The sequence below is a fragment of the Natator depressus genome, chromosome 2 (genome assembly GCF_965152275.1).
Source record: "Natator depressus isolate rNatDep1 chromosome 2, rNatDep2.hap1, whole genome shotgun sequence".
NCBI lineage: Eukaryota > Metazoa > Chordata > Testudines > Cheloniidae > Natator > Natator depressus.
In genome coordinates, this window is record NC_134235.1 from 22,161,725 (window position 1) to 22,188,627 (window position 26,903).

Consider the following 26,903-nt stretch of genomic DNA (forward strand, 5'->3'; position numbering starts at 1 on the left):
CTTTTTGAGTTTGTGGTGATCTCTCAGATGATGATGAGGCCCTGGATTTGTCTTTCAGCGAAAATGTTTCATACTTAGAATTCTCTCTTTAGTAGAAGAAATATCTTTATGTAGAATCTGCATTTCTACAAATTAGGAAACTAAATAAACAAGTGCAAAATGTCCACATTAGCAATTTAAGACTGACATGGAGAAAAAGTAAAAAATTAGTAACATGTTGTGATGGGTTCGGTCACAGAGACCCCCTTGGGACTGTCGTCTGATGTGCTGAGATTACCTCTGAGCCCATTTTCCCTGCCAGCTTGGGACTCCAGAACCCTGTCTCGTTGAGCCAGACATGCTAGCCTGCTGCAACACAGACTCAAGTCTGGTCCACGCCCCCAAAGCTGCAGACTTTAACCAAAAACTGCTCAGCGGGTCACCTATCTCCAGCACCCAGACATCCAGTTCCCAATGGGATCCAAACCCCAAATAAATGCGTTTTACTCTGTATAAAGCTTATATAGGGTAAACTCATAAAATGTCCGCCCTCTATAACACTGATAGGGAAAGATGCACACGCCTGTTTGCTCCCCCAGTATTAATCACTTACTCTGGGCTTATCAATAAACAAGTGATTTTCATTAAGTATAAAAAGTAGGATTTAAGTGGTTCCAAGTAATAACAGACAGAACAAAGTAAGTTACCAAGCAAAATGAAACAAAACGCACAAGTCTAAGCCTAATACATTAAGTAACTGATTACAGGTGTATCTCACCCCTAGAGATGTTCCAATAGACTTCTTTCACAGACTAGACTCCTTCCTAGTCTGGGCCCAATCCTTTCCCCTGGTACAGTCCTTGTTAGTTCCAGCAGGCATCTTAGGTGAAAAGCAGGGGCTTTCTCATGACTGGGACCCACTTTGTTCAGTTCTACCGCCTTTTATATCTTTGGCACAAGGCGGGAATCTTTTGTGTCTCTGGGTTCCCAACCCTCCTTCTATAAGGAAAAGCACCAGTTTTAAGATGGATTCCAGTATCAGGTGACGTGTTTACTTGTCCTGTGAGATGCCCTCCATTCTTCCAGGGCTGGCCCGCACATATACAGGAAGGCTTGCAGGTAAATAAACCATTTACAACCAATTTTCCTAGTCAATGGGAGCTATCAAGATTCTAAACCACCATTAATGGCCCACACTTTGCATAATTACAATAGGACCTCAGAATTCTTCTTCATATTCCTAGTTTTAGATACAAGAATGATATATTCATCCTATTTGTATGAATGTATTCAGTAGGTTATAACCTTTGTAATGATGCCTTAAAGAGACCTTTTGCGTAAAGCATATTCCGGTTACATCATATTTATACACAACATTCTGGAGTGCAACGTCACACATGTAATTAAAAAAAATCTAATTTATATATTCTTTTAAATCAGAACTTTAAAAAAAAATCTATCTTAGTGCAGAATTCCCAGTTGTTTCCTACTTAGTTGTCAGTGTAGTGCAGTCTGCAGTTCACTCAGGCACTTTAATACAATGGTCTTCAGTTTGGGGGGCCAGGTGAAATGAATTTATTTCATATTCCACATGTGGCTGCTTCCATGAAGGCCTAATTTTAAGTCATTAAGGAAATCTAGCTTTCTAGAGCCAAGAAGTTAATTTTTATCACTGATGCTTCTGTATAGTGCTCTTCAGTTTGTCCTTCAATTTAGTATAAAAATGCACATAAAATGCACTTTGTTTTGTGTGTGTGATATCACAGGAATCCTGTGACGTGTATTTTATAAATATCCTTTTTCCCCCCTTTAGGTGCAGGAATTATTTGTTGATGATTATGGAGAAGTTTTCAATGTCCAGTTGCCAAACAATGATGAAAGAAGGAAATTTTTTGAAGATTTAATTCTGAATCAAGCTGCTAAGCCTCCTGTATCAAAAAAGAAAGCAGGTTAGGATGTGCTACAAACATTAGTTTACCAGCTGTGCTCTCACATCACTAAAATAAATATTGGAGTGTTGTAGAATGCATTTGTTTGAAAAACTAAACCCTGTAAATTGGCTTAAATCCTCTGTTTGACTTAAGTTTTGCAGGCATTAGAAGTCCTTCCAATAGCACCACCGCCTGAGCCACGACAGTTGACAGTAGAGGAGGTGAAACGGCTTGAGGAGCAAGAGGAGGATACGTTACGTGAACTTAGGATTTTCTTGAGGAATGTTACACACAGACTTGCCATTGACAAACGTTTCAGAGCATTTACAAAACCTGTTGACCTCGATGAGGTAAAGTTAAGGTTGATCTAAACATTTAGCATTCAGTAAAAGACCCTTCCTTGCTTTTTTGAAATTCAAATTGGTTGCAACCACAGTTTGATAAGCAGAAAAAGAATATAGCTTTCTTTATTTAGAGGAGAGTTGTTAATACTGTTCTTAAATATAGTACCAACATTTAAGAAAGTGGTGGGGGGGGGGAGTTATATGGGAAACTACAGGCGCATAAAACTCAGGTCAAACTAATGAAAGGTCTTGGAACAAATTTTAAAAGAGAAAGGAGTTAAGAACATAGAGGTAAATGGTAACTAGGATAAAATACAACATGGTTTTACAAAAGGTAGGTCATGCCAGACCACGTGATCTTCCTTTGAGAAGATAATCTATTTTCTAGACAACTAAATAAAATGCAATAGATCTAATCTACCTGGATTTCAGTAAGGCGTTTGATATGGTTCCTACTCCTGGGGAAATTCTGTGCACAATGTTAAAATACTGCATGTTTTATTTGTCAAAATAACACTATAATCACACTAGTTTCAATTATTTTGTAATTTACTTCAAAAATGCCTATCAGCAGTTGTGCCTGTAACAATACAGACACACACAAATTCCCCCAGGAGTAGAGAGTTAAGGAAACCCCTACGACAACCTAGTTCCTGTTTCTCTGCCCCTCCCTCTCAGAGACCAGCAGGAGGGCCAGGCATCCACACCCCTCTGCCCCCAGAGCCCAGCTGTAGGAGCCTCCCGCACCCCAGATACTTGCGCGCGCGCACACACCCTATCCCTCCAGAGCCCAGTTGTGGGGTGCCTCCCAGCCCAGACACCTGCACCGTCCATCCCCCAGAGCCAACCTGCCCACCCCCAGCCCAGACACCCACACCTCCTCCCCACCAGAGCTCAGGATCCAGAAGGAGAAACAGCCTGATGCTGGGTCCCAGGCTTGTAGGGAGTTTCCTGCATGCTGCCTCCTTCCTTCAGGGTGTGCTTGGGGTACTGCAGCTGCAGGCAACCCTGCAGCTCCATCCCCCTGCCCCCAGCAGAGTCGTCTGTTCATGAGCTGGGCTCTGCCTGGTTCAGTGTCCCCTAGTGGCAGCCAGCAGCTCTGCAGCCCATTTCTGCAGGAGGAAAAGGAAATTCTGTACATAACATTAATTTCTGCAGGTTTCAGAGTAGCAGCCGTATTAGTCTGTATTTGCAAAAAGAAAAGGAGTACTTGTGCCACAAGTACTCCTTTTCTTTTTATTAATTTCTGCACAAATTCCGCATTGCATAATGGTGCAGAATTCCCCCAGGAGTACGTTCCAGATGGGCTATGCACTTAGAGACTCACAACAAGGATTTGTACTATACGCTGGGGATGTATCAGTTGGAAGCGACAGAGGAGAAAGACATGGGTGTATTAGTCGATTTACAGAATAACTCTGAGCCTCCAGTGTGATGCAGCTGTGAAAAAGGCTGATGGAATCCTAGGATGCATCAGATGAGATATTCCAGTAGAGATAAGGAAGTGTTATTACCATTCTACAAGGCACTGGTGATACCTCATCTGGAATACTGTGTGCAGCTGTGGTCTCCCATGTTTAAAAAAGATGAATTCAAACTTCAAACAGGTTCAGAAAAGGGTACTAGCTGATCAGAGGAATGGAGAACCTGCCTTATAAGAGGGCAAATGAAGGCTGAGGGGGGAAGATATGATTGCTGTCTATAAATACATGAGATGGATAAATATCAGGGAGGGAGAGGAGTTATTTAAGTTAAGGGTCAATGTTGGCACAAGAACAAATGGATATAAACTGGCCATCAAGAAGTTTAGGCTTGAAACTAGATGAAGATTTCTAACTATCAGAAGAGTGAAGTCCTGAAACAGCCTTCCAAGGGGAATATTGGGAGGAAAAAACAACTTGTTTCAAGACAGCTTGATGAGTGTATGGAGGGGATAGTATGATGATAGGCCATATGCTATTGTAGGCATATCTGTGACTGCTGATATCCCCAACGGCTGGAGATGGGATACTAGATGGGGAGGGCTCTGAGTTAGTATAGAGTATTCTTTCCCAGGTGTATGGCTGGTAGGTCCTGCCCATATGCTCAGAGTCTAACTGATCACCATGTTTGGGGTCAGGAATGAATTTCCCCCTAGGTCAGACTGGCAGAGACCCTGGGGGGTTTCACCTTCCTTTGCGCGTGGGGCCTAGGTCATTTGCGGGCTTAACCTTGAGTAAATTGTGGATTCTCGGTAACTTGAAATCTTCAAATATAGATTGAGGACTTCAGTAACTCAGCCAGAGGTTGAGTCCTCCATTACAAGAGTGGGTGGGTATGGTTCTGTGCAGGAAATCAGCCTAAATGATCGTTATGGTCCTTTCTAGCCTTAGAGTTTATGAGAGAAGCTGAGGAGAATCTTATTGCTGAGCTAGGTAGTACAATGTCTAGTTTCCCTCAAGGGCCATGAAGGTAATTGATTTAGTTTTTTGTTTTTTTTACTTTATGAAATGATGGGAACCACTTGCAACTCTTGACAGAAGAAAATTGAACTTAGAAATATTGTTAGAGGGAGAGAAGGGTTAAAACTTTGAATGTCTGATAAAATCTGTCAGATTAAATATGGCATCGAATTGAGATGCAGCAGCTATAGGTTATTTAGAAATAAATAACTAGGAATCCATTATAACAAGAATATATGGCAAAATAACATTGGATTTCATCTTCAGTGTAAATAAGAACTTGGAAACTGTATATAACATGATATCCAAACTTCCATTTTCAAGAAACCTCATCATAAATCTGAAGAACTTCTGTAGGCAAACAACATATATACCCAGCATTGTTTGGGGCAACTCATTTAACTGAGGGTGTATGATCCTCAATTTGTCAGCTGTGAAGAAAGTTTAATTACAAAACTTTTGAACACATTTTTATATTTCATTTGTAGGTACCTGATTATGTCACGGTTATCAAACAGCCAATGGATCTTTCAACAGTTATCTGTAAAATTGACCTGCACCAATATCTGACTGCAAGAGACTATCTGAGAGATATTGATCTAATTTGTAGCAATGCTTTAGAGTACAATCCAGATAGAGACCCAGGAGGTGAGGATTCATTTTATTCCATTATTGTAAACAACTTTAAAAATGTATAGGGTAACAATACTGTATCTTTAATATTGTGGATTAAATAACTTAGTATCCACTAGGGAACATTGCTCACTAGATTTTAAGTATTGTTGTATTAAACTTTGGGCCTGAATTATCTGATGCTAATTTAAATTGATATTTAGCATTTTCTTCTGGTTTAATTATTACTATCCTTTCTATGTCACCCTATTTCATAATAAGTTATGCTAAAATTATAAACTGAAACAATCTTTTCAAAACACAAATGTAATTAATAGTGAAGAGCTGAACTTTTGTCTGTGATAAAAGCAAAGAACATTGTTGGAAAGTATTTAGTTCTGCCCATTAATTTTCAGATCGTCTCATCAGACATCGAGCCTGTACTCTGAGAGATACAGCGTATGCAATAGTCAAGGAAGAAATGGATGAAGACTTTGAACAACTGTGTGAAGAAATTCAGGAGTCTCGCAAGAAAAGAGGTGTGTGTTTAATGCCAGGGATAATAAAGTTTGTCTAAATATCTATATCAAGAAACACAGACAATCCTTTACTGTATAACTGTTTTTCATTTCAAGGTTGCAGCTCTTCAAAATATGCTCCATCTTACTATTATGTGATGCCAAAGCAGAGTTCTATATCTGAATGTAAGAAATTGGATCTTGAGTGTAGTGAAAAAATGAAGATACCTGCTATGCCTGTGGATTCCAGCTCACCTTTCCTTTCTAATGGCAAGTGGTCTCTTAATAAGACTTTGGACATGCTTGGTCAAGTTGTGAATACTTAAAACAAAATTTTCCATTTTAACAGTTTCTGAAGACTTAGCTTCTCAAATCTTTCTTTCAGTTGGAGACCGCCTTAATCCTTTTCTTCCCTGCCATGACCTTTCCCTCCCTTCCTCACCCAAAGCTCCCCCAAATCTGAGCCATAATACTCCTTGTAATGCAAATCCCCGCTTCTTACTGTAACTCCAAACAAGAATGACTAAACAGCTGCAAAATAAGCAAACGAATGTGGGATCATAAGTTGTAGATATCTGAAGGGAAAACGGTTTCATATTCACCACCTTTTCCCTACACTGTGAAAAGGACTTGAAGCACAAATAAGTTTAGCTTCCAATTCAATTTAGGTGTAAACCAGATTAGATGATATATTGTGAAATCCTGGGCCCACTGAAGTCTAATGGCAAAACTCCCATTCATTTCACTAGGACCAGGATTTCACCCATGTTCTTTGGTATTGCACTCAGTCAAAACAAAGGGTCCTTCCATTGTGGAAGACATAAGCAAACTCTATTCCATGCAAGTTAAGTAGCTCTGGGTATAGTTTCATATACAATCTGGAAAGTGTCCAGTAGAAGGACTCCTAAACCTTGTACAGTTACAGTCACTTCTTCAAATCCGCCCATAAAACCACCTACTTCATGAGATGTTCTGATTTTGGTTGTCTTGTTAACAATCTATCTACATCTGCAATTACCTGAATAATTGTCCCAATATTTTGTCTTCACAGTGGCTTAATGGTCTGTGCCAGAGAATGGTCTTATTTAGTGTTTTGTAAAGTGCTTAGTTTTTTTGTCACTATATATAATTTAATAACATAAGAATTCTCCCCACAAATTTTAAGTTGATAACATTTTGTGAATGCTGTTGCATAATTAACTTTTAATGCTTTTAAATCTAATAGCAAACCTGTGACTTGTCAAGACAAGGTCTAGCATTAAAATACTTAAATTCTTCTTTGAGTAGTGTCCCTATGGGTGCTCCACTGTAGGTGTGGCAGCACCTTCTGTGCCTGGAATTGGAGATCTTTGATAGCAGTGCCCGTTGGGATATGCATTGGTTCTTCCCTGTCTTGCACCATGGGCGCCATCAATATATAGCACTGTGCAGTCCAACCACCCTCAGTTCCTTCTCAACAGCCTTTGGTCTGGGACCAGATCAGGAGCAGAGCCCTTCTACCTCCTTAACTTTTAGAGATACTCTCATTAACTTACCTTACATTAGTAGTTTAGCCATTTCCATTAATTTTCTCCCCTTAAAAAAATAATAATAATAATAATTAAAAGATTTTTTTTTCTCTTCCCTCCCCATTACCTTATGCTTCCATGTTTCCCGTCCTCCCCAAATGAGAGCTCTCCCCCATCCCTTTGGGACTGTGCTGGGATCTCCCAGGTTCAAGAGGTGCCTCTCTTTTCGGGAGACCTTTCCCAGAGCGATGTTTAACTCGTGGTGCATCCACTGCCTCGGTGAGGGCCACGTCGCACAGAAGTGCACCCACCGCATCAGCTTGACCACCTGGGCCTGAAAGGACCATGAACTCAGACTGAAACTTCTCCTCATAGAAAGTTCTCTCCTGCCAGCTTCAGGCCCCAGCCCCGGCCCTGATACCTTTCTGGCATGGCTCTCTCATTTGGCTTGGTCATCAACTGAACCCCACTCACCAGTCATCCAAGAGGAAATCCTCTTTCCTGCTTAGACGGGAAGAAACAGGCCACTATATTGCCTTCGAAGGAGCTACCTCAGAGAAAGCCATCTCTTATGAGGTCAGTAGCCTCAACATCATCGGGGTGAAACTTCGCTCCCATGACTGTCCGGGTATGTCTGGTACTGGAGATGAACAGAAGTCCAGAGGGCAGGACCACAAGTCTAAATGGGCAGGACCACAGATGGACACACTGTCTCTTGGGACCAAGAACCACAGTGCAAGAGCTTCCGAAACGGTACCAAGTGCCTCATCCAAGACAACCTTGGGTGCTTCAGCACCAACCAAATCCTTGGCACCAATGAGGCTCTCGGCGCCGGGCAAACCATCTACACCATCTACTGGCCACTCAAGGGAATACACTCCACCCTTGGCACTGATAGTTCCTTCACTTTCCAAACAGCCACCGGTGCCGATGATGCTCCTGCCTGCTCCACAGGAGTACAGATATCCATGGGACCTAGTCATCTCTGATACTCCCTGAGTTTCCGCTCCTCCACAGCAAGCTCCTGATAGTTTATGCCTCTTCCTCGGAGTCACAACGCTACTCCCCTTCAACACCAAAAACCGTACCACCCTTCCCAGGTGAGGATGAAGAGTACTCCGTTCTACCCACATTTCCAGAGCACCCCCACAGACAATCCTCTGCTCGTCCACGTTATCCAGAGCCTGAAACCAAACCAGGACCCTGGTACAGTCCCCCATGGATGCAACCCCACATGCCGGTTCCTCCGCATTGGCCCTACTGGGACCCATGGGTTATGTACAGGGCGCAGTTTCCCAAAACACCCATAGAGCAGAGCCAGAAATATGCACGATCGCCGTTCTCATCCATCTTGACCATGTGATGTTGATCCAGTACCGATGGGGGAACAACAGGAAGAAACGGAGGAAGAACTTACACCACCACTCCACTTCTCCTCTTCCCTTGATGAGGCCATCATGCCACCATCTTCTACATCAGCGGATGATTTCAGACGCTTTCAAGAACTATTTCACAGAATCGCAGAATATCTCCAGATCCCACTGGGGAAGTCAAAAGCAAAAACACAGGCTGTTCAATATCCTACACACCTCCACGTTGGCTAAGATAGCCCTCCCTATTAATGAGGCTCTGTTGGACCCTGTCAAGGTGCTCTGGTAGACTCCAGTGTCCATCCCATCAACCTGCAAGTGAGTGGACAAAAAATACCATGTCCCCGTTAAGGATCTGGAAACGTTTTCCCTATCCTATTCCAAACTCCCTGGTCATCCATGCCATACACAAGAAAGGACTCCAACACCACCCCAGGACAATCCCCCACAACAGGGTCTGGAAGCAACTAGACTTGTTCGGTCACAAAGCATGTTCTTCTGTGATACTCCAGTTTCGTATTGCCCATTATGAGGCTCTCGTGGCCAAATACAATAATATGAACTATTCTGATATACAGGAATTCTGTCTCCATCTGCCAGATCATAAGAAGGAGCAATTGCAGGCATTCATGTCTGAAGGACATCTTCTGGCCCGCATGGCAGTACAAACTTCCCTGGATTCTGCATACACAGCTGCCCACTCCATTGCAACAGCCATGGTAATAAGAAGAGCGTCATGGCTTCACCGCTTTGGATTCCCTAAAGAGGTGCAGAGTACAGTTGAAGAGCTACCCTTGAGGGTTCCAAGCTATTTGCCGAATGCAAGAATGAGTCCCTACATTCTCTAAAGGGCTCTAGAGTGACTCTCCACTCTCTCGGCATATATACATCAGCGCCGAAGAGATGTCAGGTGAATACCAGCATACCCCGACCTCCATCTTTCACCACTCGTCGTCAGTATGACATGCAACAAAGATGAGACCCTCACCGAAGTGCAGACAAATGCTGCCTCAAGGGCCTACCTCTCATGCACCTCTCTCTAAACAACAGTTTTGAAGTTTTGGTTGAGGCCCCGAGAAGCCTTCCCCTGTTCCAGTTGCTGCAGCCATCTTTAATAACCCACCAGTTTGGTGACCATTTAGCCCCTTTTTATCCATCATGGTGTCAAATCACTTAGGACAAGTGTCCTGGAAATAATCATCAAAGGGTAATGCATTCCAATCCCTCCCACCTCTCCTCTGCATCCTCCTTCAGGTACTCTTCTCACAAACACCTTCTACGAGAAAAAATAAATCACCTTCTGTGACTGGGAGCCATAGAACCAGTCCCATCCCAACATAGAAAAGGTTTTTATTCCCACTATTTTCTGATCAAACACAAATCCAGAGGATGGAGACCAATCCTAGACTTACGAAATCTCAACAAGTTCATCAAACTGCAACCCTTCAAGATGGCTACGCTATCAACCGTTATCCCAGCACTGGAACAGGGGTACTGATTCTCAGCCCTTCACCTCCAAGACATATATTTTCACATCATACACCTTGCTCACAGATTATTCCTCAGATTCATCCTGGGGACTGATCATTTCCAATACAAGGTATAGGAGAACCTCAAGAGTTACGAACTGACCAGTCAACCACATGCCTCATCTGGAACCGGAAGTACACAATCAGGCAGCAGCAGAGACCAAAAAAGATAAAAGAAATATAGAATAGTATTGTGTTAAAAGTAAACTTCAAAAAAAAGGGGGAGGGGAAGCAGCATTTTTCTTCATAGTAAAATTTAAAAGCTGTATTAAATCAATGTTCAATTGTAAACTTTTGAAAGAACATCCATAACGTTTTATTCAGAGTTACTAACAACCTCCCTTCCCGAGGTGTTTGTAACTCTGAGGTTCTACTGTATTACCCTTTGTACTCTCTACAGCCCCCCGAGTATTCTCCAAAGTCCTCACAGTGCGGCCTACCTCTGCAAACAGGGCATCATCATATTCACATACTTAGGTGACTGTCTTCTCCAGGCTCATCCGAATCCAACGCAATTCATGAAATGTGAAAGATAACGGACCTTTTCTCAAACCTCAGCCTTCAAATAAACGTACAAAAATCGACACTGTCACCAGTACAACATCTGGAGTTTATTGCGGCACACCGGGATGCGATACAGGCCAGAGCCTTCCTTTCAGCTCACAGATTTTCTACAATAGTCAACCTCGTATCCATTGTGAGAAACAGCCTGCAGATCTCGGCCAAGACAGCTGCTCAGCCATATGGCAGCAGCCACGTTCGGGGTAAAACTCACCAGGTTGCACATGCGTTGTCTCCAGGTGTGGCTACACACAGTGTACGTACCTCACAGATGCAGTCTTCACAAACTCCTAACCATGCTTATCAAAACCAAGGAAACTCTACACTAGGCACAACCCCAGAATGTCTGAATAGGGGTCCCTTTTCTCCAACCTGGACCATCCCTGATTCTAACAACCTATGCTTCCCTAATAGGTTGGGGAGCACACCTTCAGACACCCACAGTGCAGGGAAGATGGTCCCCGGTAGAATCCTCCATGCACGTTAACCTAAAACTGCGAGCAGTTCACAATGTGTGCCGACATTTCCTACCCTATCAGACATCGGGCATGACAGAGTAATATCAGAGTAATGACAGAGAATATCACCTACATGTTCTACATCCCCAGACAAGGCGGAGTGAGGTCCCACTTGCTATTCTCAGAAGCACTGAAATTGTGGAACTGGTATATCCACCATGACATCAACATTTTGGCCACGTATCTGCCTGGACACCAGAACACCACAGCAGACTCGCTGAGCAGAGGATTCTCACAAGACCACAAATGAGACCTAGATACAAGAGTTCTTCAGCACATATTCAACTGCTGGGGATTTCCCCACATAGATCTTTGTATAGGCGGGTCTAGGCCATGGGTCTCTGGGAGACGCCTTTCTCATTATGTGGGATGCTCTAATACTCTACACCTTTCCACATTTTCCCCTCTTGTTCCAGGTACTTCACAAAATACAGGTGGAATGAGCTGGAGTCATACTCATGGCCACAACAAATGTGGTATCCTTACCTCCTACATATGATGGTATGTTCTCCGATAACCCTGCAATTGATTCCACACATCCTCTTGCAGGACATGGGCTGAATCCTCCATCCCAGTCTATGTCTCCTTCATCTGAAGGCATGGCTCCTTCATGGTTTTGGAATTCAGATATGACCTGTTCAGCAGAGACAGTAAGAGATTATCTTAAATAGCACACGTGACATGACTCGCCCTACTTATATCCAAAAATGGGAAAGATTCCTATCCTGGTGCATAGCCAATCATGTCTCAGTGATGAATTCCCCATTACCTCTCATTCTAGATTATACTCTAGACCTTAAAAAGATTGTGCCTATCTACAAGCTCCGTTTGTGTGTATTTGGCCATCATCACAGCATTCCACCCCAAGATAATGTCTATTCTGTATTCTTTCACACACGCGCGCACTCGTGACGAGACTCCTTAAAGGCCTTTTGAACCTTTACCCTCACGTATGACATCCTGTCCCACCCTGGGATCCCAACCTTGTCTTGCACTCTCACCAGACCACTGTTTGAGCCCATGGCAACATGCACCTACATTCATCCTTTCATGAAAACAGCATTTCTCGTAGTCATCACGACGAATAGGAGAAATAGATGCTCTCATGGTATAACCCCCCCATCCACACACATTTTCATAAGGACAAGGTCACATTATGCATACATCCAAAATTCCTACCTAAGCTGCTGTCGTCCTTCCATTTGAACCAACCTGTCCACCTTCCCTGCTTCTTCCCAAAGCCACATACCAATCAACATGAAGCGACGCTACACACCTTGAAAGTTAGGCAAGCATTAGCCTTTTACATTGATAGAATAAAATCTTTCAGACAAACGCCATGCTTATTCCTCTCAACCACCAAACGATTGAAGGGAGCTGCTGTATCCCAACAACGTCTTTCTGAGGGGATTTCTCAGTGCATACGCCTTTTGTTATCAACTGCACAACCAGCTACCTCCACCCAGAACTTGAGCGCATTCCACTCACTCTCTTCACCTAGATTGCCCTTCTCAACAATGTACTGATTACTGACATTTGCAAAGTGGCCACCTGGGCATCCGCAGACACTTTTAGACAACACTATGCAATTACCCATGATGCAGCATCAGATACCCCACTAGGATGCACTGTCCTCTCCTCCTTAATGGACGCCACTCTGAAGCCCCAGCCTTCCATCTAGTGGCATTGTTCTACAGTCACCTACAGTGGAACACGCACAGGGACATTACTTGAAGAATAAGAGAAGGTTACTCACCCTGTGTAGTAACTAAAGTTCTTCAAGCTGTGTGTCCCTATGGGTGCTCCACTACCTGCCCTCCTCTGCTCTGCTTCAGAGCTCAATAATTTTTGTGGTAGAGAAGGAACTGAGGGCAATTGGACTGCAGTGCTATATATAGATAATATCCACAGCGCGAGACGGGGAGGAGCAAGTGTGCAGCCCAACAGGCATTGCTACCGAAGATCTCTTTGATCCCAGACACAGGGAACACTGCCGCACCTTCAGTGGAGCACCCATAGGGGGAGACATCTCGAAGACGCTCAGTTACTGCACATGGTGAGTAACCTTCTTTCTCTGGTCATTTTTCTTGCTCATCAAGTAAGAAAGACTTGGGATGTAGATAAAAATTTTGAAAAATGATTTTGACAAATATTTTTGGGTTACTCCTGGGTTTTTTTGTAACTCTCTTTTGTAGCTTTATCAAAGAAAAAACCTCGCAGAAAGAATAGGTGGTCCTTGGGTCGTATAAAAAAGAGGAGGAAGATTTTTCAGTTCAATAAAGAGAACAAAATTCCAGAAGAAGAGCAGGATGAAATTGAGAGTGATGGAGAAGTGTTGCTGGAAAATCAAGATTCTAGTGTGGATCAAACTGAAGCTGAGGTCACACGTGATTCTTCAGTGGAAGAAGAGGAAACTGCTCTTCAGGAACGGCAGACAAATGGTTGTGAAAACAAATCTGAGGCAGAAGGTGGGAAAGAGAGAGCCATCTGTGACAATGCTAAGCATGGATCTGAAAAGGAAACCAATAAGATTCCTGTATTTTTAGAACTGAGAAAGGAAAGTGAAGGATGTAATGGAGAAATTCCCAATTCTCAAATAATGGAAAACTCTGAAGAGAGAGATTGCAATGGTAAGTGGACAATCACAGAATCTAGAGATGAAAAGACTTAATAGCTCATTGATCCCTTCTTCTTATTAATGAAATATTGTTTTCTATTGTACATTTATTAATTTTAAACTTCTCAATTTCATCCTATTTTATTTTATAGTTTTTATTATTCTAAATAATGCTTCTCCATTCTTAATATTGATATCCTTCAAATATTTTTATAAATGTTCCAACCAGACCAATCTCTTGTCATCACTTAAACAAAGTTAAACTTAGTTGGCTAACTTTCAAATCTTGCCTCTTAAGTCAGTCCTTCTAGCTGCACCTAATCATCTGTTGCTCTTCACTCAGTTCCTTTTACTATATTAGTATTTTCCTGATAACACGGTGCCCAGAATTAAATCAAATAACCCAGGTGGAGTTGTACCAGAGATAGGACTGTTATCTCTCTGTCATGTGATATGATGCCTCTGTATTCTTTTCAAACTTGCCTTGCCTTTCTTATGCTGTGATATCACCGTGCAAACTCATGTCTAATTTACCATCCACTCTTACCCTGCCTCTCCCGACATTACTGTTTTCTAGACTTTTGTCTAGTTTGCCTTTTTATGAGGCATCCGGTTTTATTTTTTTCTTTTTTCTGTTTCTGCGGCTTAATTCTTTACCATCAGATTAGCATCTTCAGATGTATTTGCATGTGTTTCTTCAAGTTGGTTCAGTTTCTAATGGTTCAGTATCCATTAGAAACATTTCTGTCATCCCGATAACTGGTCATTTGTAATAGTCCTTTGTGTGTAGTCCTTCAGCCAGATTCCAATTTATGCAATATTGCTCATATCCAGGCAAGTGGTGGTAATTCAGAGGTTTCTCAGAGTTTTCAATTAAATGCTTAACTAAAATCCACATATGTTACTTCCTCCCTTATTTTTCTTATATATCCAGCACCAACATCTTTACAAAATATAACAGGCTCAGCATGCAGTTCTCATCAGAAGTATCCTTGGAAGTACAATGTTCCAAATGATAATTGCAACAGCACTAATTTTTAGGAAGAAGGGGGGACTGACTGTTTCCCTCTTTTTTTAAAAAAATTTTTCCTTCCCTGCTTTCTTGTCCATAACTGGTTGCTATATCCCAGATGTCTGACTGGTCAAAATCCAGAGAATGATAGCAAATGGTGTCTACATTGAAGAGGCACTAGCAGTGATCTGGGGAATTCAGACCAGTCTTAGATCTATAGGTGGTATATCGATTGAAAAAATAATTTGAAAAAAAAATAGTGTCAATAAAGTAGTGGATAAAGTGGAACCAGTTGACGTAGTTTTTTATTTTCCAAGGCTTTTGACAAGGTACCGCACAAAAGTCTACTGAAGAAACTAAATAGCGAGGGGGTCGGCGGGAAAGTATGGTCCTAGATCAAAAACTGTTTAAGGGACCAGAAACAAAATAGGAATAAAAGGTCAGCTTTCATCATGGTGAAAGGTTAATTGCAGGGTGCATCCTGGTTCCATATTATTTAATATATTTATTAATGTTTGTGAGCAATGAGGTAGCAAATCTTTCACATAAGACAAGTTATTTAGGTTAGTCAAGTTGAGAATAGATTATGAGGAACTTCAGAGGGACCATCTCAAGCAAGGAGAGTAGGCAACAGGATGGTAAATGAAATTCTTCATTGTTGATAAATGCAAATTGAGGCATATCAGAGAGAAAACTTTTAACTACTCGTATATCTTATAGTTTTCTAAATTAATTGTGTCAACTTGGGAAGGGACCTGGGCGTCATTGTAGACAGCTCAGTGAAGACCTCTTCTCAATGTATAGCTGTAGTCAGAAAAGCAAACAAGATATTAGGATGCATTAGGAATGGGGTGGAGAATAACATGGAAAATATTATATAACTCAGCAGTGCAGTCTCCTCTAGAACAGTGTTTCTCAACGACTGGTCCATAGACCAGCACCGGTCCCTGAGATTTCCCTGACACTGTTTAGAAAAGCAGCAAGCAGGTCCCTGGTATCAAAAAGGTTGAGAAACACTGCTCTAGAATACTGTGTGTAGTCGTGGTCATGCCATCTTTAAAAAAAAAAAAAAATTATAGAACTGGGGGTTCTGAAAAAGGCGATGAAAATGAGTAAGGGCATGGAAAAATTCTTATATAAAGAGAAGTTGAAGAGACTGGGGTTGTTTACCTTGAAAGAAGACTAAGAGGTGATGTAGAGTGGGAGTTTCTGTTTTCAGCTTTTGACCCAAAATCAAGGAGATATTCAATAAAATCAGGAGATGGCAAATTCAAAACTAGTATAAGGAAATACTTTTTCAAACAGTACACAATTAAACTGTAGAACTCATTGTCACAGGATGTTGTTGAGGCCAAGAATCTAGCTAGATTCAAAGAGATTGGACACGCTTATGGATAATAGGAATATCCAGAGTTGTTAATGCTAACAATTCTTGGAAGAGATATTAAACCTTACGCTCCAGTATTTAAATCTTTTAACTGCTAGGGATTAATTGGGTGGGGGAGGTCTAACTTATCGCACATCTGCCTCATGTAAGGTTTTTTGCACCTTCCTCTGAAGTATCCAGTGTTAGATACTGGACTAGATGGACTGTGGATCTGATTCAATATGGCAATTTCTGTGTGCCTATAAATGTTACCTAATTATGATTTTCTCCCCAGTCTTTTCCCTCTGAGAAACCATTTGAGTGATTTTTATATTGCCTGCTTTGAAATCCATGTATATAGTTAAGTTTGTAGGATGTTACAGTTAAGAATTTTATGCTTAATCAGCTAATAAGATTTTAGCATTTCATTACAGCTTTAGATGCTTTCATCTAGAGAGGGTTTTTTGGGACATGGCATGGTGAAGTCTGAACTGCCTCTTGTGTGTACTGGAAAAGAAGCACAAACCAAACATCGCAAACTGGGAAATGCGAAGAACAGGAAATCACTGGGCAATGCAATTTCCGTTTTGAAATCCTGCCTTTGGCACTCCAGAGAGAGATGATACCCTAGTCTAGTTCAACAGAACTGTTGGATCTTTGGTCCATGAATTAATCCAGATAGTTTGACAGAAATCCTGATTTTAAAGTTTAATTTTTCATCCTAGATGTGTGTGTACTTCGTATGACCCGTTGTAGACGTTCTCAAGTAGAACAGCAGCAGCTCATCAGTGCTGAGAGAGCCATAGAGATCCTCACTGAGCCAGCTTCCCCTCTCATTGTGGACTACGAAGATCTTAAAGTATGTATACTTTCTATTTTCTGAAACTGAAGTAGGGTTAAATAAGCTAATAATTTACTATAACTGGCATTGGTTAATTGAAGATTATGAGATAATTATAGCTCTTACTTTTTCCTTGTTGAAAATGGTAGTGGCCTATTTCTGCTTTCCATTAAATTCTAGAAAAGATCAGTTTCTGCCCAGATTTTAATTCATAAAAGGGCTTGTTAAATTTTGGAACCACATATTTAAAAGCTCTGAGTAGTGTTAGCTATTAATACAGTGTTTACTATGATCGTGAAAGTCTTTTTAAACGTAGGTTCCTAATATAAAGACCTTATTTCTGGTAGGAATGCATTCAAAACATAGTAAGTTAGCTTCAGGCTCCAGTTATCTCTCACACCAAGTTTGTTTGGATAAGGTGGTAATATGTACTTAACTGATATATTTCAAAACATGATGTTACAATTTTTCTTCGAGTGATGGTCCCTATGTGTATTTCACACATGGGTATGCATGTGTACCGTGCTCCTGAGTCTTGAATTTTTGGCAAGCAGTGGCCATTGGTCTATACATGCGCCATAGCTGTCCTCGTACTCCAAACTGAGCGCATAAAAAGTGGGCTGATTCCTCTCCGGTTCCTTCTTACTGCTGCATGGTCTGAGCCTGAATCCTCAGTATACTTATCTCCTGTCTACTGCATCATTTCTATAAATATATTATAAATAGTGTGTGCTAATATTTTTCTGGTATAGTGTTGTTTCCCCTTTGTTCCCCACTCTGGGGAATTTCTCCCCTCTGAGAAGGCTGGGATTGTGCCCAGGGTTCCAGGATTCAAGAACTGTGCTTCTTGCCCTCACTTCTTTTCTGAGTTATCCATGTCAATGCTGCGTCTACTGCCTAGGTGAGGCGCACGTCTCAGCCAAGTGCAGCGTGTGCTGCTCCTTTTCCTCCAAGAATTTGAGAGAGTCAGGAACCAGGGCTTAATTACTTGATGTAGAAAGCAATGAGACCCCCAGTCAGATCTGGGCCGGGGCCTCCTCTCCTCCCCCCACCCCCTCTCCCCAGTACATTAGTCTTATCAAACAGTCAGTGCCTCATTAAGCACAAGTGCAGGAATGGAGGCTAAGACTTTTAAGCCTAAAAAGAAGGCTTCCCATGAGATTAAGAGGCATGTTCATAGGCATAGGGATAAACAGTCTTCAAAGACTGCCCTGAAGAAAGAGGATCCCTTCCTGGCCATGTCAAAGTCAGGAGACCCTGGGCACATGGGCGCTAGGGACTTCGGCACAAGTAAATCGTCTTGGCGAGAGAAAGTGGTGTTCAAGGATACAGATCTCTCGGTTCCAGCACTGGTTCCAGTGGCTAAGGACAAACAGCCTCTGGTGTACCCTTCCATATCTAGAGTCAACATGGCGCCTATAATGTGTCCCCAGATCTGATGGTCCACCAATGGACTCTCCCTTCATCCCAGGGCAGCCTGAGACCTATGTCTCGCAGAGAACATTTTTGCTCTGCCTTGTCCTCATTCATCTCTCCTATTGGGACCATCTCTGTTCTGGGCCATTGTTACTCCAAAGGAAGAGGCTATCCCAAGGATGCAGGTCATTCTCCCATCCCACCTGTCAGCCTTGGTATGCTGACATTGCTACTGTCAGTCCCACCAGTAACTCAGGATCCGGCCTTTTCTTCCGATGAGTCGGAAGTGCCTCAGGCATCTCTGTAGCAGCAGGTAGAGTTAGCCCTGCACAGAAGCCTTTAGAAGGTCTGGGCCTTGGGCCAGACACGATTGGCAAGGGACAGGTGGTACCCTGTGCTATGGGGTCCTTCTCCTGTGCCAGTTGATCTCTTGTACTGGCACTGCTGAGGGCTGTGGGAGCCCTACCCTAGACACTGGGGATCGATACATGAGCCCTGTTTACTGATGTCAGGCCAACACAAACCAGCCCGTTGGAGTATATGGAAGATGAAGGCAAGTTAGTTCTGGGGACGATTTAATTGTTTTCACTGGATGAGGCAGTAGCAGATGCTCATGCACAGGGTGGTATCCAAGCTCCAGATTCAGCTTGTGGAAGTTCACGAGCCTCAGCACAATTGCTGGACATTGTGCAGCCTTTCAGTCCCTTTCAGCTGGATGAGCCTCCCAATCAACAAGGCCATCAGGGACCCAGCAAAGCTGGTGTGGCACAGTTCTGCTTCTTGTGCTTCTTCCGCGCCCCCCCCCCCCAAAAAAAAAAAAAAAAAGAGGGCTGAGAAGTGTTACTTTGTTCCATCCACTTCATTTTATTCTCGCACCCACCACCTAACTCTTCGGTGATATAAGCGGCTACCGAAAGAACAAGGCAGCAACACCCAAAGGCTATTCTGTCTAATAAGGGACACAAGCAGCTCAACCTCCTGGGAAGAAGTCTTCTCTTTCATCTCCCTCCTTTTCAGGATCTGAAACTATCAGATTCTCCTAGCTAAATGTGATTTTACCAATTATGCCAAATGTGACAAAGTGGGAATTTTCTATAATAATTTTGTGTGCCTCAGTTTCCCCTATATGCTGCATTGTTACCCATTAAAAGGGAGGAAAGGGCTGTTTTCTGTTGGCAGGCTGAGAGACATAGGTGGGGGTGTTGCTTAGCTGTCTGAGCCTTAGTCCCCGGATCAGTGGAGCATCTGAGAAGACAATGACAAATCCAGTCACTTGTACATAGACACCTAGCAACCAACGACTCAGAGGGCCCCAAACACAAACTAACTAAATGAACTACAGCTAGTACTATCTAACTATTTACAGGCTGGAAGAACAGAAACCACTCGCGGAATTCTTGCCAAAGCAAGAGAAGAGATACTCAGCTCCACCGACCGTCACTGGCAGAACTGAGGAGGTGGTGGGTTGGCATATGCAGCGCCATAAAGGCGTGACTCAGATTTCCCCAGATTTACCCTCTTTCTGCAGAGGAGCTAAGCAACGTTCACCAGCTTGAGAACAAAGGACTTGAGAGGTGGGGGATAAGAGTTGGCTGCTGGAAGGAGTTGGGGCTTTCATCTGGAATCTGGCCAAGGAGGTCAGATGGAGACACACACACACACACACAGCTTGAACAATGAGGTTCATTACAGCTTCTCTGGGCTAACCAGAGTGGTCTATGTTTTAACCTTCAGTAGTTCTTCGTGTAATTGCTCATATCCATTCCAAGTAGAGGGGGGTAGGTGTGTGTGCGCGTGTGCCATGTGCACAGTTGTTGGAAGGGTTTTTCCCTTAGTGGTATCAGTCGGGTCGGTTTAGGTGACCCCTAGAGTCACGCCTTTATGGCGCTGCATATGCCAACCCACCACCTCCTCAGTTCTGCCAGTGACGGTCGGTGGAGCTGAGTATCTCTTCTCTTGCTTTGGCAAGAATTCCGCGAGTGGTTTCTGTTCTTCCAGCCTGTAAATAGTTAGATAGTACTAGTTGTAGTTCATTTAGTTAGTTTGTGTTTGGGGCCCTCCCCCCATTTGTTTCCCCCTCTTGGGGTTCAGGGCATGCCTCGATCCCAAGGTTTTAAACCATGTGTGACCTACCACAAATGGATGCCAAAGGGCTGTCTCCACAACACCTGCTTGAAGTGCCTGGGGGAATCCCATCAAACAGATCGGTGCAAGATTTGCAAGGGATTCTACCATAGAACCAAGAAGGAAAGGGACTCAGGCTTAAGCAACTCCTCATGAAGGCAGCCCTTTGTCCCCCAACCGGCCCCCAGCCAGCTGGACCCGGCACTCAGCACATCCGTGCAGAGTGGAGCAGCCTTGTTTAGAGAGGCTACGGCACCAAGGAAAGACTCTTTGCATAGAAACCCTCAACACACTCCCCGGCATTGAAGTTCGCATCTTCAGCGGCTGGCACTCACTGGTGCCTCACAAGAAGACTGATAGAGGGCGCTCACCCACGATTAGAGCAGCTGGGACAGACAGCGCTAGTGATGTGCATCCCATGCAGGGGCACCCGGCCCTACCTCACAGGAGGCAGCACCGGTGACTTCAGGCCAGCACCAGGGTCCATTGAGTCCAGTGCCAGTGGACTCCCCTGTTAAGGAGTGTCAAGTGGAGGAGTTGGAGCTCCCTTCCACCTGGACACATTCAAGGCGGCCAGGGACCTGATCGCCATGACTGCACAGCAGTCCCCCGCCAGGCAAGACAGACCTCTGGCACCTCAAGTGAGCGCGGTGCTGTCCTGAGGCAAACCGGCAAGGATGCAGCATCACTCGCCTTCCCCTCGGCACCATTCCCCAGCACTGTCCCACTGGGCACTGCTGTAGTCTCCATGCTTGGAGTCTCAGTCATTGGACTCAGAGGTGGAGTCCTACTATTGAGACGCCGCCGGCACTGGTCGGAACGGTGCCACTATAGGCAGGAGGCAGCTCAAGCCCCTCTCCCCCCCCCCCCCATGGTGCTGCAGCCGGCGCAGTGGCCATTCTGGACCGTGCGGATGTGCCATTAGGCCCATTGTCCCTACTCCAGGGGCTCCCAGTCTGTCACCTCGGAAGGACAGCGTTACTGTCCAGGATCATTATCAGTACAGAGTGCTCCCATTCGGCCTCTCGTCCACACCCAGGGTATTCTCCAAGGTTCTCTCTGTCATGGCGGCTTGCCTGCAAACATTGGGTATTGTTACCTACCCATATTTGGATGACTGCTCCCTTAGGGCTTCCTCATTGAGGACACAGTACGAGCCACCCAGATGACCTTGCACAGCCGAGCCTGCAACTCAACATACAGAAATCAACACTGATCCCTGTACAGTGACTGGAGTTTATCAGTACCAAACTCGACGCAGTACAAGTGAGAACATTCTTCCTGCTGCACAGGCTAACCACCCTCACGAATTTCATAGAGACAGTCCCAGCCAGCCCCCAAACATTGGCCAGGAACTGCCTGCAGCTGCTAGGTTATATGGCAGCATGCACCTTGGTCAGTCCAAATGCTCGACTATTCTTGAGGTGTCTTCAGATGTGGCTCCATTCTGTCTAGTCCCTGAACAGAGGCAGACTAACCAAACTGCTATCAATGCTCTCCACAATATGGCACTCCCTGGACTGGTGGAAAGACCCATCCAATGTTCGAGCAGACGTTCCATTCATGCAACCACCACCACCGTTGACTCTTATGACAGATGCCTCCCTGATAGGCTGGGGAGCCCGCCTACACAACTGCAAGGTTCAGGGCAAGTGGTCCTCTACAGAATCAGTCCTCCATATCAGTCTTTTGGAGCTGAGGACTGTCAGGAATGTCTGTGCACTCTTTCTGCCATTCATCAAGAATACCCACACAAAGGTTATGACACACAATATGATCTGTATGTTTTACATAAATCTCCACGGGGGGCGCCAGATCTCTCTCCCTCTGCACAGAAGCACTCAAACTTTGGAATTGGTGCATCCTTCATAACGTGCTCATATCGGCTGTCACGTTCTGTATCCCTGGTGGCTAACAGTCTCAGTCCAAACTTTTCTCACAACCACTAATGGGAACTGAATTCAGAGGTGCTTTGCAACATATTCGCCCCTTGGGGAATCCTGACTACAGATCTCTTCGCTACTTACCAGAACAAGAAATGTCCTTGTTACTGCTCCAGGTCCAGTCTGTGGAACCATTCACTGGGAGACACCGTCATCCTCCTGCGGGACACGTGGTACTTGTATGCCTTTCCCCCGGTTTCCTCTTCTAGCCAAAGTCCTGTTGAAAATTCAGTGAGACAAATCAAGTGTTACTCTGATTGTCCCCTCCTGGCCAAGACAAGTCTGGTTCCCTTACGTGGCACAGATGGCGGTATTCCTCTTTGGCCCATTCTTCACCTACTCTCTCAAAATGACTGCCTGATCCTTCACCCCAACCTGCAGATCCTCCACTTCCATGCTTGGCTCCTTCTTGGTTCCAAGACTTAGAGGTTGAGTGCTCTGACAAGGTGAAAGATGTGTTGCTACACAGATGAAAGTTGACCACTCAACATACTTATCTACAAAAATGGAAATGATTCCAAATTTGGTGTCATTCTAAGCACGTAGACCCAGCCTCATCCTCCCTCTCTCTGATTTTAGACCTCAAAAAGTCAAAACTCGCCCAGCTCCCTTATGGTATACTTCACAGCTGTGACAGCCTTCCACCATCAAGTAGCTGGATATTATGTGATCACTCACCCATTGATACATACATTCCTTAAGGGCACTGGGTATCTCTTCCCACATGTGAGACCACATACTCCAACTTGGGATCTTAACCTAATTCTTAGAGCTTTGACTAGACCCCCCTTTGAGTACTCTCTGTAGTAACAGACTCCATTCCAAAGCCCAAGCCTTCCATGGGGGATACTGCTGTGAAGTCATCTACAGTGGAGCACCCATAGGGACACTACTAGAAGAAGAAGGAGAGAAAGGGAAAGAAAAGAAACTCACCCTGTGCAGTAACAATGGTTCTTTGAGATGCGTGTCCCTATGGGTGCTTCACAACCTGCCCTCCTCCCCTCTACTTCAGAGTTCTCAATATGTACTCCTGGGGGAGTTCTGCACCAAAAAATAAAAATTTTGCACATAATATATTTTGAAGTTCTGCAAAATTCTGCATATGTTGTCAAAACACTATAATCCCTCCAGTTTCAATTATTTTGGTTATTTATTTCAAAATACCTGTCAACAAGTATATCAACAATACACACAACAGAAAAGATTCCCCCAGGAGTAGAGAGTTAAAGAAACCCCTATGACAACCCAGTTCCAGTTGAGGGGTGCTGGAGGGGATGCGTGGGCCCCCAGAGTCCAGACACCGGTACTCACCTTCCCCCAGAGCCCAGCTATGGGTTACTCCCTGGCCCCAAAGACCAGACACTACACCCCTCTCCCCCCAGAGCCCAGCTGTGAGGCACCCCAAGAACCTTTACTCCCCCACAGCTTCCTTACTGTCTCCCCTGGGGATGTGTGGTGTAGCCATGCCACAGCTGCGTCTCCTGGGCCCTCTCCCATCCCCCAGAGAATGAGGATCAAGCAAGGCAGTCAGAGCGTGCAGAGCCTTCATCCCTGCTGAGCTGGGCGCTCTGCTCACTGCAAGCTGGGCTCTGCAGAGTCTAGTGGCAGCCAGAAGCTCTGTGGTCCCAATTCTACATGAGAAACATGGAATTCTGTGCAAATTCTGCATTATGCAGTGGCGCAGAATTCCCCGAGGAGTAAATATGGGACTCTGCGGTAGAGAAGGAACTGAGGGGGTTTGTCTGTGCAGTGCTAGATAGCCTCAAGGGAGGGACAGCGCATGTGCAGGCTGAATGAACACTGCTATCAAAAATCTCCAATTAGAGGTGCAGGGGCACAGATACACCTACAGTGGAGCACCCATAGGGGAACACATCTCGAAGAACCGTTGTTACTCACCTTGTGGTGTAACTTTCTCTTTTTACTTTCACCCTACTACAACTTTTCCTCTATCTTGAGGCTCAGACCTAATTTGTAGAGGTAAAATAACTTTTTTTTATATGAAACAGACTAAATCCCTTCAAATTTATTTGTTTCAGATTATTCAATACATTCAGTGAATCTCTCCAAGAAAGAGGATTTCTTTTTTTCATAGTAGGCCTAGAACCTTAAGGACCTACTAAGGGGCACAATTCATAGGTGCTTCAGGAACTATAATCATTTTTATGTGGGAATTCTGTCATAGAAACTTAAAGGAAAGTTTAATGGAGTTCTTCATAGCTTTTTCAGACATATGCCCTTTGCTCTCACCTCAGATTATCTGCCACCGTCTCCAAAGAGTTGCAGTTCATCACTCCTCCCTTACCCCTGCCATCCCAGCTTCTAAAGCTTTTTGGGGGTGATGCAGCAGTGAGAAGAATCTTTCCTCCTTCTGCTCCTCTTATGAGGAACCAAAATTTCTGGGGCTCTTCAGCCCTGAATGGGACCTCCTAAGTGAGCTCCTTCTGTCTTAGCCCCTTTCCGCTGGAAAAGTGTCTGTAGGCTGTAACTGCTCCCAGCCCACTGACTCTCTGGGTTAGCTGGCTAGATTTCCTTGGGGTGAATGAGACTTAAGGGTATCTTATGGCCTGACACCCACTCCTGAAGGCCCTGCATTGCAACATCCATTCCTTTTGTCAAGTGAGGCAAGATGTAGCTACTGCTGGAATGGCTTAGTCATTTAAGAGTCACTTCCTGCTGTTCTGGGAGAAGAGTTAACTTGTAACAGTAATCCTTCACATGACAGTGTTGTGCTATTGCTGGTCTGGCTGAGAATTTTTAGACTTCCTTTTTCTATGAAGCATAAAAAAATTAACTATTTGCTTAACACTAACAGGCATATCTCAATTCTTTCTGAAAACTATTCTCTTGTGTATTACTTTTTTGTTAATGATGCAAAAGTCCCCAGTTATTTTGCCATTGAAATGTCTTGTCTTTATTATATATGTTCAGATACTGGACATGTGAAAAGCCTATGCAGATTTTTAACACAATTTTAAATGTATACATTTCCCCCCCAGAAACTGTTAAAGATTGTCACCGAAAAAAGTAGAGACTACAATATATTTCACTTGGAAAAACTTTATGCAATACTCAGCCAATGTATTTATCGACATCGCAAAGACTATGACAAGACCAAATTAATACAGGTAAACATATATTTAAATATTAAATCACTTTTTTAAATGTTAGATAATAATCTGCATTCTACTTATACAACTGATATTTATGAGTATTCCTAATGTAAAGATTATCTTGTTTCATTTTCACTAATCTCTCCACACCTTAGTAGCCTGTCTGAAATAAATTATTGATCTCCATCTAACGGACATGTATCCATATCACAAAACCACCATCATATTTGGCACAATTGTTGTCAGATTCAGCAGACAAAAAAATTGACTGAATATGGAGACAGTCTCACCCACACAACTTTTTTCAAAACGTTAAACCACATATGTACTCTTCAGAGCCAGCATTTTGGAACAAAAAGGGCCCCACTCTGTTATTTCCTCTCTTTTAGCCTGCCAGTGCAGGCATATAATCCAACCTGACCCTGTGGAGGATTGATCTTATTATTTTTGCAAGTATAGTCATTTAAGCTTGTTTTCTGTGTAGTGCTTAGGCTTGTGTTCATGAAGGATTCATCTACAGTAACTCCTCACTTAACGTAGTTATGTTCCTGAAAAATGGACTTTAAGCGAAACAATGTTAAGCGAATCCAATTTCCCCATAAGAGTTAATGTAAATGGGGGGGTTAGGTTCCAGGGAAATTTTTTTTTTGCCAGACAAAAGGCATTATATACATTTTAAACAAGCAATTTAATACAGGTATTAAACAGATTGACAACCCCCCTATCAGCTCCTCCCTCTCCCCCTCTGTCCCCCAGCACCTCCTGCTCACCGACGGATCAGCGCCTTCCCCCTGGTCCCTCCGCCTCCTGCCCGCGGCAATCACCTGTCTTGCGGCATTCAAGAGGCTGGGGGGAGGAGCGAGGATGCGGCGCACAGCCTCCCCCCTTCCTCCCCTGCCTCCTGCCTGCAGCAATCAGCTGGTTTGCGGCATTCAGGAGGGAGGGGGAGCCTGCGCGCCGCATCCTCACTCCTCCCTGCAGCCTCCTGAATGCCGCAAACCAGCTGATTGCTCCGGGCAGGAGGCGGGGGGAGCAGGGGGAAAGCGCTGATCTGCGGGGTCTGTCAGCAGGCGGGAGGCGCTGGGGGATGGGGGGCGTAGGGGAGCTGATGGGGGGGCTGCCAGCTGTGGACAAAGCAGGCAGCCAAACGACGTTATAGT

At 44.0% G+C, this 26,903-nt stretch overlaps 1 protein-coding gene across 3 annotated transcripts in view; it reads left to right on the top strand.

The window, feature by feature from the left end:
* ATAD2 (ATPase family AAA domain containing 2) overlaps nt 1-26,903 on the top strand; it is a 107,172-nt gene that overhangs the window by 61,086 nt on the left and 19,183 nt on the right. For all 3 annotated transcript variants that reach the window (XR_012637969.1, XM_074943886.1, XM_074943887.1), the window contains exons 20-27: nt 1,793-1,928; nt 2,064-2,260; nt 5,184-5,343; nt 5,724-5,846; nt 5,943-6,095; nt 13,507-13,941; nt 17,032-17,165; nt 25,630-25,758. Coding sequence is in view for 2 of the 3 variants with exons in the window: in XM_074943886.1 (XP_074799987.1) it covers nt 1,793-1,928; nt 2,064-2,260; nt 5,184-5,343; nt 5,724-5,846; nt 5,943-6,095; nt 13,507-13,941; nt 17,032-17,165; nt 25,630-25,758 (1,467 nt within the window). In the remaining variant the exon portion in view is untranslated. The remainder of the gene's footprint in view (nt 1-1,792; nt 1,929-2,063; nt 2,261-5,183; nt 5,344-5,723; nt 5,847-5,942; nt 6,096-13,506; nt 13,942-17,031; nt 17,166-25,629; nt 25,759-26,903) is intronic.